This window comes from Zymoseptoria tritici, chromosome 6 (genome assembly GCF_000219625.1).
Source record: "Zymoseptoria tritici IPO323 chromosome 6, whole genome shotgun sequence".
Lineage (NCBI taxonomy): Eukaryota > Fungi > Ascomycota > Dothideomycetes > Mycosphaerellales > Mycosphaerellaceae > Zymoseptoria > Zymoseptoria tritici.
In genome coordinates this window covers 1,551,977-1,563,980 of record NC_018213.1, presented here as the reverse complement: position 1 = coordinate 1,563,980, position 12,004 = coordinate 1,551,977, and the positions used below count along the sequence as shown (strand labels likewise).

The 12,004-nt window shown below is 54.4% G+C and overlaps 3 protein-coding genes across 3 annotated transcripts; 1 reads left to right on the top strand and 2 right to left on the bottom strand.

The window, feature by feature from the left end:
* Window positions 1-1,188: 1,188 nt before the first annotated feature.
* Window positions 1,189-1,941, bottom strand: MYCGRDRAFT_43916 (uncharacterized protein; the record flags this gene model as incomplete). The annotated part of the gene is made up of 1 exon (XM_003851490.1): window positions 1,189-1,941. A coding segment is annotated over one exon (753 nt), but the record flags the coding sequence as incomplete, so codon positions are not given.
* A 2,417-nt stretch (window positions 1,942-4,358) lies between these two features.
* MYCGRDRAFT_73220 (uncharacterized protein) lies at window positions 4,359-5,513 on the top strand (the record flags this gene model as incomplete). The annotated part of the gene is made up of 3 exons (XM_003851762.1): window positions 4,359-4,689; window positions 4,755-4,789; window positions 4,853-5,513. 3 exons carry the CDS (start codon window positions 4,569-4,571, stop codon window positions 5,423-5,425), a joined length of 729 nt encoding a protein of 242 aa, XP_003851810.1.
* Window positions 5,514-9,503: 3,990 nt separating this feature from the next.
* On the bottom strand, window positions 9,504-10,244 carry MYCGRDRAFT_93958 (uncharacterized protein; the record flags this gene model as incomplete). Its single annotated transcript, XM_003851489.1, has 1 exon — window positions 9,504-10,244. One exon carries the CDS (start codon window positions 10,242-10,244, stop codon window positions 9,504-9,506), a length of 741 nt encoding a protein of 246 aa, XP_003851537.1.
* Window positions 10,245-12,004: the final 1,760 nt, after the last annotated feature.

Genomic DNA, 12,004 nt, shown 5'->3' with positions numbered 1-12,004 from the left:
AGTCGAAGAACATCCGCTGTCTTGGAACAGTAAGTCGCATTACTTGGACGTCGCGGCCGTACCCACTACGAGCGATTTGGCGCTCTCGTTCCTGATCGGCCTGCTTGTTGTGGTAGCTCTGCCGCTCTTAGCTGTGTCGTGAGTTCTTGTTCATGAATCAGCCAAGGTCCAGAGCGCACTTCGCGTGACAACGAGAAGTGCTCCGGTCCTCCCCTCCGCTTGGCCGCACTTCTTACCGGCCAAGAATGTGGATACAGTTGTGCACGAGCACGCTTTGAGACGGGCAAACCCTTGAAGTTCCTCTGCCTCTCGCCAGTATCCAGACCCTCGAAATTTGCCGAGACCATCTTCTCTGCAACACTCTCTGTTGATCTAGGGCCCTGACGACAATGAAGGCACGACGTCCAGCAAAGTAGCCAGACTTGTCTCGGCATTTCATTCACGAAGCAGGTCAAGGATGCATATGCCGGTTCGCCAAGCCATATCCCAGTCGACTGGGGCTGGGATCAGGAAGCGATCAGACCCTGAACAACCGCGAGCCGGGCGTAGCGCGACAATGGACACCAATCTAGCATTTCTGGGCAAATGCGTCGTAAGCTTCCAGGAGAAGGAAAAAAAACCTGCGAGGCCAGTGGAAAGAATCATCCTACAAGCGCCGGTACATTGCCGGCTTGCGAGCAAGAACGGAAACGGGAAAGCACTAAGCCGGAGCACAAAGCGGCATTGAGGGGACCTACTGCGCGTTGAGCGAGCGATCCTCAGCTTTATGCATCAAAGCTGTGGGGAGAAATCCACCTCGATGGGTCTGGAGGTTGCAGTGCGGAGGCGAAGGACTTCGACTTCTGGGCTCTTGGTGAAAAGGTTGAACCGTGGTGAAGTCGTCCTTGCCGTTGCACATTTGTGCTGTGAGTCTCTCCTGAAGTTGTCGGATCCGGGCGGCGTGCACGCCGGTTCGTGCTTTACCTTCCATCACAGCCCTATCTCTGCCACAATGACAGTGCACAAGAAATAGCACGTATCTGGGCTCCTTTGCTCGGACGACGGTGCTGGTCGTCTTAGCCCAAGGATGGTCTGCATCAGACTGCGGCACTCTGCTCGAGAAATGCAGACAACCGAGTTCTGGATGTTGTGACATCGTACACGTGAGTCGGATCGAGGTCCTTGTACTGTGGGTATTGACGCTGCACCCTAATCGCAGCCACAGCCTCCATTTCCGTGATGCTTGACCTCATGCACCACGTTCCTGACCAAAATGTCCAACATCTCAGCCTGCAATCCCAATCTCTGCTTGCCATCGTTGTTCTGAAACTGCTTCACAGCGCCCACGTCTTCATCAAAGAGGACCGCCCTTTCCATCAAGAACATCGCAGCGTCAGGAAAGCCACGTTCCATTCTCGACTGCGCCTCCCTCCTCGACTCTTTGACATCCACATGGTCTGATTCCCACTTCTGTCTCATTCCGCCGTCTTCTCCAGTGGAGGACTGGAACTTGTCGAGAATCTCATTCGCATTCGTGAGCATTCCCGGCACATATAGATATTGGTTCTTGATTTCACTCCACTGTTGAATCATTGCAATGGCGACTGTGCCCGGCCAAGCACTTGAGCTCGCAGCGAACATCTCCGCTCCAGTTCCATGAATCGTTGCGCTCTGCCACTTGACGTCGAAGCCTAGATTGCTCGAGACAAGCGCTCGTTCCAAGTCGCAGCCCGTTGCGACGGCAGTCCACTCGATCTTGCCAATTTGTGCTTGCTCGCGTAGGTATGTTACAACTCTTGCTCTTTCTTTGTAGGGCGGCAGCAGGTCCTGAATAACTTCGTTGCTGCTATCATGGCTCCACTCTGCAGCGACGAATCGAGGTATACTTGTAGCGATGGCGGCGTCGATGAGAGATTTCTGATGATCGTAGGAGCCGGCTGATTGTGTACTGAAGAGGATTTCTGGTTGGATGGTCTGGAAGAGGGAGGTCAAAGCGGATGACGTCGAATCGGTCTTGTGGACGGTGAGGGTAGATGTCGATTCGGTGAGCGATTGAGTATGCGTTGCGAGGTGTACTTCGAGATCGGAAGATGTAAGAGCGGTGACTATGCTTGTGGACAGGCGATTGTCCTAAACGTGCGGTCAGCTTTGTACGCAAAACAAGATCAAGGGTCGTCTTACGCCAAGGACGAGGACCTTGCGAATGCTAGATTGGTCTCTCTTGGTAGACGCCATGGGCCGGTATGGATGTGGTGTTGTTGCGAGGTTGCTCCAAAAGTGTCCTCGAAAAGGAAATGTCGATGTCTCGGTCGAGCGGAAGCCTCCTCATTCATGGCGTTCCATCATGCATAGAGAACAGCCATTCCTTCGCCTGCTTTTATCGAGATTTCCCGAGAAGCAGTAGTGGCAGCGCAATGTGACATCGAATCGTTGGCATAGATCGCTCATACCACCAAGACATCACTGCCAGTGGATTGATGGTTCTCCCTCGTCAGAGCTCCTTGAGCAATTGAGATTGGCCACTTCATCATTTCGTTCCAGGCTGCAGGAATTTGTTGTTGTATCGATGGCACTTGTACCTCAGCGATGCCCCGGAGCCAGAGAACGTCTTCAGAGACAAGTCGCATGAGAGCAAAGGCGTGAGCTAGGATCACCATGGCCCTTGGCGTCCGCATCTCGATTTGTTCGGTGAACCGTTTGGGCAGACGAGATGGCATCGCTGCGAGGCGATAGCATGCTTCGAGCGGATGCATTGAAGCATCGTTGATCCCATTGTATACCAAAGAAATGTATGCCACCGCCTGTTGGTAGGCAGATCGGTCCGTCGGCGTCATGGCTTCGTAGTCTTCGGCGAATGTCAGGAGCGACGCAAACGGCTGGCCCTGGTCTTGCTGGAATAGCTGATCTCCTTCTGTGAGAGCGCTTCTGCCAAATTGAATGCCGGCAAGATCCAGAGCTTCGCCTCCAGCGGCTTGCATGCGTAGATCATTGAGGTAGTTAGTCTCCTCCGAGAGACGCAGCCAAGTGGCGACATCTTGAGTTTGCAAAGCCGGATCATGTTGCATCTCGCTGAGAACAAAAAGAGCATGTAGCGTCATTAGGACCGATCCGAGATACGCAGCATCGCTGTTCTCTTTGAACTGTGCAGAAAGGACGGTCTGGTGTTCCGACATAGCACGATGCCAATACATTCGCGCGTCAAGGAGCGTATCGCGGTTCACAGGGTCCATGTTACTCTCGTAGCCCAGTCTCGCATTAGTCGTCGGATCTTGGTGAGAATCACGCGTAGTGTCGCCGTTGGCCGTTCTTCGATATGTTGTGGGATCTTGCCTTGACGATTGCAGTGCAGCCAACCCGAACATGGCGTCTAACAGGACGCGGTGGTTCATTGCGAGTAAGGGCGCCTCATATCTCCAAAAGTCAACGGACAGGGAGAAACTCTGCGAGTGGAACTTGGTTAAGCATAATTCTCACCTCGTCATGCTAGCAGGGAATGGCTGACTTACCTGTGATGTATGTGCGGTCCACTGGTGCATCAGGCGGAGCTCCAGTTGCGGATAGAGGTTGTTAAGCTTGTCGAAGTCAACACTGGGCAGACTCGACATGGCCGGGTCCATGGCAGGTCTCGATGGAGCAGGAGCATCAGATCGCGCTCGCGGCGCGGGCGGGAGGTATTCGCAGGGCACATTGTGGCGCGCGCAGGCAGAGCACCTAGGTTTACCTTCATCGCACTGTATGATGGAAGAGATGGCCGTCAGAAAGTGTGTCCTGCTGATCCTCGACAGAGGGAGTTGAATGTCGTACCTTGACCTTTCTCGCCTTGCATCTGTGGACTTTGTCAGCTCATGGACACATCTCTATACCTGGGTCATCGTGGGAAGTGCTTACCGGCGACACCCATCGCGGGTTTTCTTGTGGTTCAGACGTGGCATCGTGGTCGATGCGAGCGAGACCGACTCTTCAATGCCGTCGCCTTGCGATACCGATCTCCTGGTGCTATCGCACTCCGATACCGATTCCGAATTCTTAAGCCGTACACTTTGACCTCCTCTGCTGCCAGATCAACTGTCTGAAAAGACAGATCCAAGGCGCAACTGAATTCGGGGTGGTATGCAAGTTTCCGTTGTCGATATGTCGCGCTGAGTGTGCCAGTCGCGTTCAAGACTTTGCTCTCTCTCTCTTGTTGTTGTCGAGCAACGATCGCGGAAATCCCGCGCGGCCCGAACCGTTCACGATCGACCAATGTTTCGCCTCCATTTTCGCCGTGTCAGCTCGACAAGGGCAGCCTGAGCTTCACATGCTTCATAGCATCATGATGTGATTGATCCGGGGAATTTGTAAGACGTAAACACCTGTAGGATCCATATATATATCCGCTTCTTTCCATACCTCACCGCTCCCTGCCATATCGCTTCCGGGACTCGTCCTTTCTATCTGGACATATCTTCAACACAAAGCCCATCGACTTCCGCAACAGCTTGTAGTCCTTCGCGAGCTCCCGAGAGGCCAGAGAAAGAGTACGAAAGTTGGCTTTGGATCGGGAACAGAATCGAGTTGATAGGAGGTCTACAACGCAACAGTCGAACAAGATGGCTTCTACGGAACAACAGCAGCGTGTGCCTGGCACCAGCGAAGAGGAGCCTTTGCTCGGAGCACGAGGCGATGCGAGCCAGGTAGAAGGTAAACCACTATACCACAACTTCGTACTGGGTGAGTACCATCTTTCGGGGGGCATGACAGCAGCGAGGTGGACTCAAAGACTGACAACCCCACAGGTACAGGCGTAATGGTCCAAGCAGGAGTATGGGTCGTGAGTACTGTTTTCCATCCAACCCATCCATATTTCCCTCAGCTGACCACAACGCCCTCCCAGATCGCCGCCATAATCTGGGGCGCCGTCTTCAGTATCGACCTCAGTCTCTTCTCCGCCCACCCCCTTCTCAACTCCGCCGCCTTCCTCTTCCTCATCCAAGCGATCCTCATCCTCCAACCTACCCACACCCGCAAGCAGAAGAAGCAAGGAACATACGTCCACTCCGCACTCAACGGCACCGCATTCCTCGCCGCTGTAGCCGGGCTGGTGGTCATCGAGTACAACAAATTCTCGCACAACGGGACGCACTTCGTTTCCACGCATGCGATACTGGGCTTGGTGACATACATTCTGATCTTGATCCAGGTGTTGGCTGGAGCGCTTAGCTTTTACGCACCGGGACTGCTGGGTGGCGAGGAGAAGGCGAAGGGTCTGTACAAGTATCACCGTGTGGGCGGGTATGTGACGACCGTTTTGATGATCTTTGCGATTGGAGCGGCGACGACCACGGATTTCAACGTGAATGTACTGGGCATTCAGCTTTGGGCCATCGCCGTGGCGAGCGTGGTGCTCGTGGTCGGATTGGCGGCGAGGATCAGATTGAGTAAGTTTGGTTGGTTGGCGGGGAAGTAAAGGGAGCTCCCTGACGAAGGACAATGAGGTATCAGGCGAGGATGATGCAAGAAGAACGCTTACGAAGCGAGAGGTTGTCTCGCTTCTTTGGTCGTGCTACGAGTCCACGAAGGCGTCGGGTCGGATCATTATGTTTTCTGTTTGCTTCGCATTTGCACTACGCACTGTTGTCCAGCATTATCTCATTCAGCTAGCTAGCATGATTCATACGAGGGGTATCTGCACGACTTGCATTTCGTCCCACACAATTCGTGAGCATTGCACTGGTCGCAATGAGCTGGCGGCTAAGATGAGACTTCGTATCCAGGCAAGCAGAGCAATACAAGACTGGAGCCAACGTCTAATTTGTGGGAGTTGAGCATCGAGCATCGAACATGTTTGATTCGTTGAGAAACTCCGAAAGCCTGGTCATCATTATATGTGAAATGTTCGCCGCGCTCTGAATCAATACAACCCGTACGAGCAACAGAGAGTCGATCGGTACTGTCCTGCCCCACCGCATGAAAGGGGGTCAAAAAGAACTCTGCATATCTGACAGCGCCCTCTCAGCCGACGACGCTGTTCAGTCGCACGGCGGACTCGTTCGACCTGCCGCCCTGTCCATCTCATCTCTCCCTTCACCGCAAGTCTGCACGCCGTTGTTCCCGTCGTACGCCCATGTCCAAAGAGCTGCGTGGATAGAAGAGCGTTTCGGCCGGTTCGTATCTTTGATCACGGCGGCGTCTACACATCCAGCTCAGACGTAGCATCATGCTACAATCGAGCTGCGGGACCGCGTGTACACTCGCACTGGATGTTTGATGTTTATCGCACTAAGCATCCCTATCATTAGGAGTTCTGCCGTCATTACGTTTCGCTTTCCGGAGGGGCCGTGGAGGTGGACCCGTGGGCGAAGCCTGGGCAGCAGCGGCTCGTCTTTTGTTGGGAGGGTCGCGTCCATCGTCGCGACCTTGGTTCTTGGCGGCCGTCCGGGGTGGGTCTTCATGATACGTATACGTACTTCCCCCTCCTCCTCCATCTGATTGCTTGTGGCGATGACCGCGGCCGGAACGAGGACCCCTTGTAGCCCCATCACAGGGGTCGTCTGGTGTACACTCTTCCTCAGAGCGGGCCGCAAGAAGATCGGGTGCTTGAGTGGGCGCTGGCGCGGCATCACGCTTGACGTCGATGTGTTGTTCCCCAAAATATTCGGGGTACAGTGTATGCTGGGGTGCTGCATTTCGTTTCTCGTTCTGCTCACGGGTTGGGGATGCCGGATTGGGCGCCGCGTCCCGTTTCTCGTCCGAGTAAGGCTTATGCTGAGGTGTTGCATCACGTCCTAAAAGTACAGGCTGGACTCCACGCGGAAGCACATCGGCTTCCCGTTGCTGCAAGAGGTCATTCGGATAGGCGTTGGTGAGGATGTTGGAGACTGGGAGCGCCAGAAGGATTGCACTCGCGGCAAGGAGCTGGTTGAGAGACGGCATTGCTGCAAATGTATTGCGGAAGGACGACTGCAGAAAACGCTTTGATGACGAAGAGCAGGCTTGAAGAAGGTGGGAACTCCGTTGAAAGGTCTTTTGAAAGCTTACCCATTCTGCGCGAAGGTCTGCATCTTAAATACTTGGCTGGTGTATTTTTACACGTCTCGGTGGCATCGGTAGTTGTGGCGCCGAAGGGCCCATCTCGATGGGCTCAATAAGCAAGCACCAGGTCCGCATCCATGGCAGTGGCCTGGTACCGAGTTGATACAGGGTTTTCGGTCCAGCATCTTTGTCCCTCTGCAGGCTAGGCTTGTTTCTCGAAGTGTTGAGCGCTCGGCAATGCCATTCGCTATACCACATGTTGTATGCAGATAGACGCAGCTAGTCCCGCTGCGAGCACCGAATTGAAGCTCATGGTCAACGCAGCCATTGGGTATCCTCAGTCCAACGACCGGCTCCTCCTTGATTGAGAGGGATTAGCTCTGACGCTCGAGTGTCATGCTATTGGATTGCTATCAGCTTTTGCCGCTCGCCACGCAGAGATCTCCACTGCCAGGATCAACACTCAGAGAGTTGTGCTGCAAGTACCGGCTCGTGTGGTCTCCCAGCATCAGGCTCCGGAGTCCGGACAGCTCGTGACGAAACTCAAACGAGCAGGTCCTGGCAAGCGGGAAAAGCAAGAAGAGGAGCTCAAAGTTTCTTCTCCATCGCTGTCTATTATTGTCATGATGCGGCTGACGCCTTTGCGGTCTCCGGGATTTGAGGCACAGTTGACTCATTAGCTCGTGCGAGGGCTACTGAACCCATGTGAAGGTTATATTCGAAAACGGTGTCCGTTCCAATTGCGCCAACTGCGTGTATAGGTAAGCAAAGGTGTGCTGTCCGCGGTCTGTATTAGTCGACGTTCGCCAAACATTCTCGAATAGTTTCTGATCGCATGTGACATTGATGTGTCGATGGAATTTGAAGAAGTTGAGTGAGGTGAGGTGCCTAGGAGGTGGTAGAATAGCTTACTCAGCTGCAAAAAATGGAGGATCCCGTCCATGATTTCAACCACACTTCGCGTCTCGTTGCTTCCCTCGTTACCACGCGTTCCCTCCCCAGCTCCGTCGCTTTCTTCAAGATGACACGACACGAGGTGCTCCGGAGCCCGCGCCTCGCGGCGCGATCAGATCGAAGATTAGCTCCCTTATTCTCTGTCAGAACACATGGTCCATTCGCAGGGGTTCTTGGACAGATCCTGGAGAAGGAGACAAGGAGGACGGCAGGGGAAAGCTTCTCCGAGGAAACACCATCATCAGGTCTCGATGGAAAGTCCCTGGTAGGCTGATCAAGATGCAAATTGCTCACGAGCCCGCTGCCCTTGTGGCCAGCTCAACATGCTGCGCGGCGTAGCGGACGAGATCGAGAGTGGTATTTCCTGACGGAGCATGCGCACCCTAATTGGGTTAATTGCAGATACAATCACCTCACCAGTGCGATGGTGACCCATTCAAACCACGTCACATCCAAGATGCCCATGGTGTACGGCTCTACAGCACCTTCGCACTTCGGAGGGATCACCGTTGGTGGGCACTAACAGGCTCCGGGAACATGTCTAGGATTAGATTGGCCTACCTCCTTGTAATCAGGTCATTAACCTTGGAGCCCTCCGATGTACGAAGCAGCGCCGAGCACTCCGATGTGCGAAGGTGCTGTAGACTCGTAATAACATCGGTCCGTCTCGGATGGAATGACTCTCCGGTCTCGTGACCCTGCTAGCAAGGAAACATCCATGTTGAAATGCTGGACCACGCTATCGCCACGAGACCAAGGATGTCGCGAACCGTTCTGTTTGCTTGCATGCAGTACTCGACAGCTTTCGTTGACAACTTTGGTCATCGTCGGTCTGACACATTCAGTCTACTTTGTATGGGCGAAGCGCTCGCGGCGGAGACGTCGGGGTCAAACTTGCGTGCAGCAGGCGCCGAGTTGCTTCCTTCTGGTCCATGAACTCCTTGTCAGCGCCAATTGTCATGTGAGATGCACAATCCCAGGTTGTTCTGCGCGCATGGTTCAGGTCGATAGAACCATCTTCGCCGACTCTTCCATGTTCTGTCCAAGCAGTACTCCCCCGGTTTGTCTCATCGTACCACCGGTTGAGATCAATTCTGATGGACTGGAGTCCTGGACACCTCAGGATCCGAGCATGCCAGCACCCCGGATCCGTGGTCAGCGTCCATGATCCTCGAGCAACCAGTGGCCAATCGAACGAGGAAGATGTTTGACAACCCACCGCCAGCGAACGACCCGATCTATGAGGATGGTTTCCGCAGATGTTGGACACAACAGATTGCGTTTACTCTGCACTTTCGGTCCAGGTGGGTGGCATCCTTCGACGGATCAATGCCGAACGAAAGAAGTAAGATTTCAAACCATGACCGACAGATGCAAAGCATGAAACAACGATGAAATTGAAGAAAAAATCATTCGATGTATCAACTCCAAATAGCAACGCTTCCACCCGATTCCGCACAAACTCGGATCCGCCGCTTACACGAAGCTCAACTTCTCGGTCAAACTCGTGGCCTTCCTTGCCTGCAGTGCGCATTCTCCTATTGTCCCGGTACCTTTGCTCACTGCGTGCTCTCAGGTTCGGCAGCTCGTTTGCCCTCGATGGCATCTGACTCTGGCAAGGGCTCGGCTTCACGTTTGCCTCCACCATGGCCAGCTTTGTCGCCGGTCGCGGGATCCTCCGTGGGTTGCGGTCCGGCAGCGCGTTTGCCTTCGGTAGCATCTGGCCTTGGAGCAGGATCGGCTTCACGTTTGCCTCCACCATGACCAGCTTTGTCGCCGGTCGCGGGATCCTCTGTGGGTTGCGGTCCGGCAGCGCGTTTGCCTTCGGTAGCATCTGGCCTTGAAGCAGGATCGGCTTCACGTTTGCCTCCACCATGACCAGCTTTGTCGCCGGTCGTGGGATCCTCTGTGGGTTGCGGTCCAGCAGCTCGTTTGCCCTCGGTAGCATCTGGCCTTGGAGCAGGATCGGCTTCACGTTTGCCTCCACCATGGCCAGCTTTGTCGCCGATGGAGGGATCCGTGGCCTGAGGTCTGGCAGCTCGTTTGTCCTCGGTGGCATCTGGCTTCGGAGCAGGATTGGCTTCTCGTTCGTTGATGTCGACCACTACCGCGGGCACGTCTCGGGAGAGGAGCAATGCAGGCAGTGGATCCTCGTGAGGTACGGATAGCATCGCATCCTCATTGTAGACTTGCGGCTGAGGGCGCCAGGCACTTGGATAGGCGTTCGTGAGGACGTTTTGGGAGAGTGGAAGTGCCAGAAGGATGGCGCTTGCTGCGAAGACTTGATGAAGGGAAGGCATGTTTGGTGTGCTGGTCTTTGGTCGACGGAGAGTGTGAGAGAAAGAGTGCTTTATCCCAATGCAACAGAGTTGAATGCTTGATGACCACTTTGAGCAGCGAACAGGACAGATACTTATATCCATCGTTGAGCTACCTTTGCTTCATTCGCAAAGCACGATCTTGGACACCGGCTCCGAGCTCCGCCATATGTCTTGCCCATCGGTTCGCCATACATCTCGGACATCGATCGGAACACAGCTCGAACATCGGAGCAGTTCATAAGAGGCGACTGCTGTTCGGCCGAGGAGTTCGAATGGACCATGCGCGATCCAGGACACAGTCGGCCATTGTGATCGTGGCGATACAGTTACAGTCTCCGTGGCAATGTCAATGAAGCAGTCTTGCTTTCGCCTCTGCCGTGGACATCGATGAGGCCAGATCACGCCCATCGAAAGGACGGCGTGCCCGCACAGTCCGACCAACTCGCTGAGAATAGGGATGGACCAACACGAACACGCACTGGTGCCAGTGCCCAGTGGCGATCATGCAAAGAGGCTCATCGCATTGACCAGCACTCTTGCGGGCTCCTGCTCTCTTCAAGGCCAGAGTCGGACAGCTCCCCTTGCAAACAACATCCCGATGCAGGAATCCGCTGTGGCAAAGGCGACCGTCACGGGACTTCGACGCGATGAAGTCGAATGCGATGCGATGAACAAGCATTGCACTTTAAGCTTCGAGATCCGACAGTTCCAAGGTTTACTTTTGCTGCGAAGCATACTAGACAGGGCAGGCCTGTCTCTGCATCTCAGCAGTTCATCGCAGCTTCAACAGAATCAGACACAGGGCCGGGTAAATGGACAATCCATGCATTTGTCACGAGCGAGAAGAACCGTGCCAGGGTCGAGAGCTCGTGTCCAGCTTGTCCATTCACGAGCATTCATCATCCGCCGCTCCCGATCCATATACGACGGGGTACCTCCTACAACCCTCCAAATATAACCCGGCCGAGACTACCGAGCACGGATTCGAGCAGTCAATCGAACTCAATACAGCTATACGGTACTCTGCTCTCGCTAGGATCACCTTCTCGCCGCGGAGTCGCCGCGGAGTCTGCATCGGCACGGGCGTACGGACCTTCCGCATCTGATCTCATCGCCACGTTGCCACCGTCCGGGGTGGCCGACTCCTCATCGTCGATGTGCAGTACGCTCGCAGGCACTTTCTCGTCCTCGGAACCGAGCCGCAGCGTGGCGTGCACATCACCTCACATCCTCGTGCGCGGTGGCACTCTGGCTTGGCAAGAAGTTTCCCGTGTGCTCAACATGAAAGTGACTGTGTCTGTGAAAGAGTGGTCATGGATGCCGTGGCACTGTCAATATCATGGATTCAGTGAAGATGTCGTATCGAGGAACTCGAAGCCGTTGGGGGAGAGCGGGCGCTGTATACGTTTACCACGACTAGAAGCTCGATAAGTAAACCTTTCCCATTCTCTTCCCGCCACATCCGCCCAAGAAATTATCAAGACAAGAAAGATGGATTACTTTCTCTCTGCACTGACTCGTTGAGCAGCATCGAGGCCCATCAACTTCGTCTCCATGTCGTCGTTTCCTCCAAGTTGCTCCGCGCATAAATCTCACATCTGTTGAATCTCTGTTCGCTTTCCTGTCGCCCATTCCGCACTCTGTTCACGTTCCTCCCATCCCAAAAGCTGAGACTTCTACGACTCCGCAACCCGCAGCTCAGCAACACGTCTCTTCTCCCTAACCCGTAGCTCTGGCGC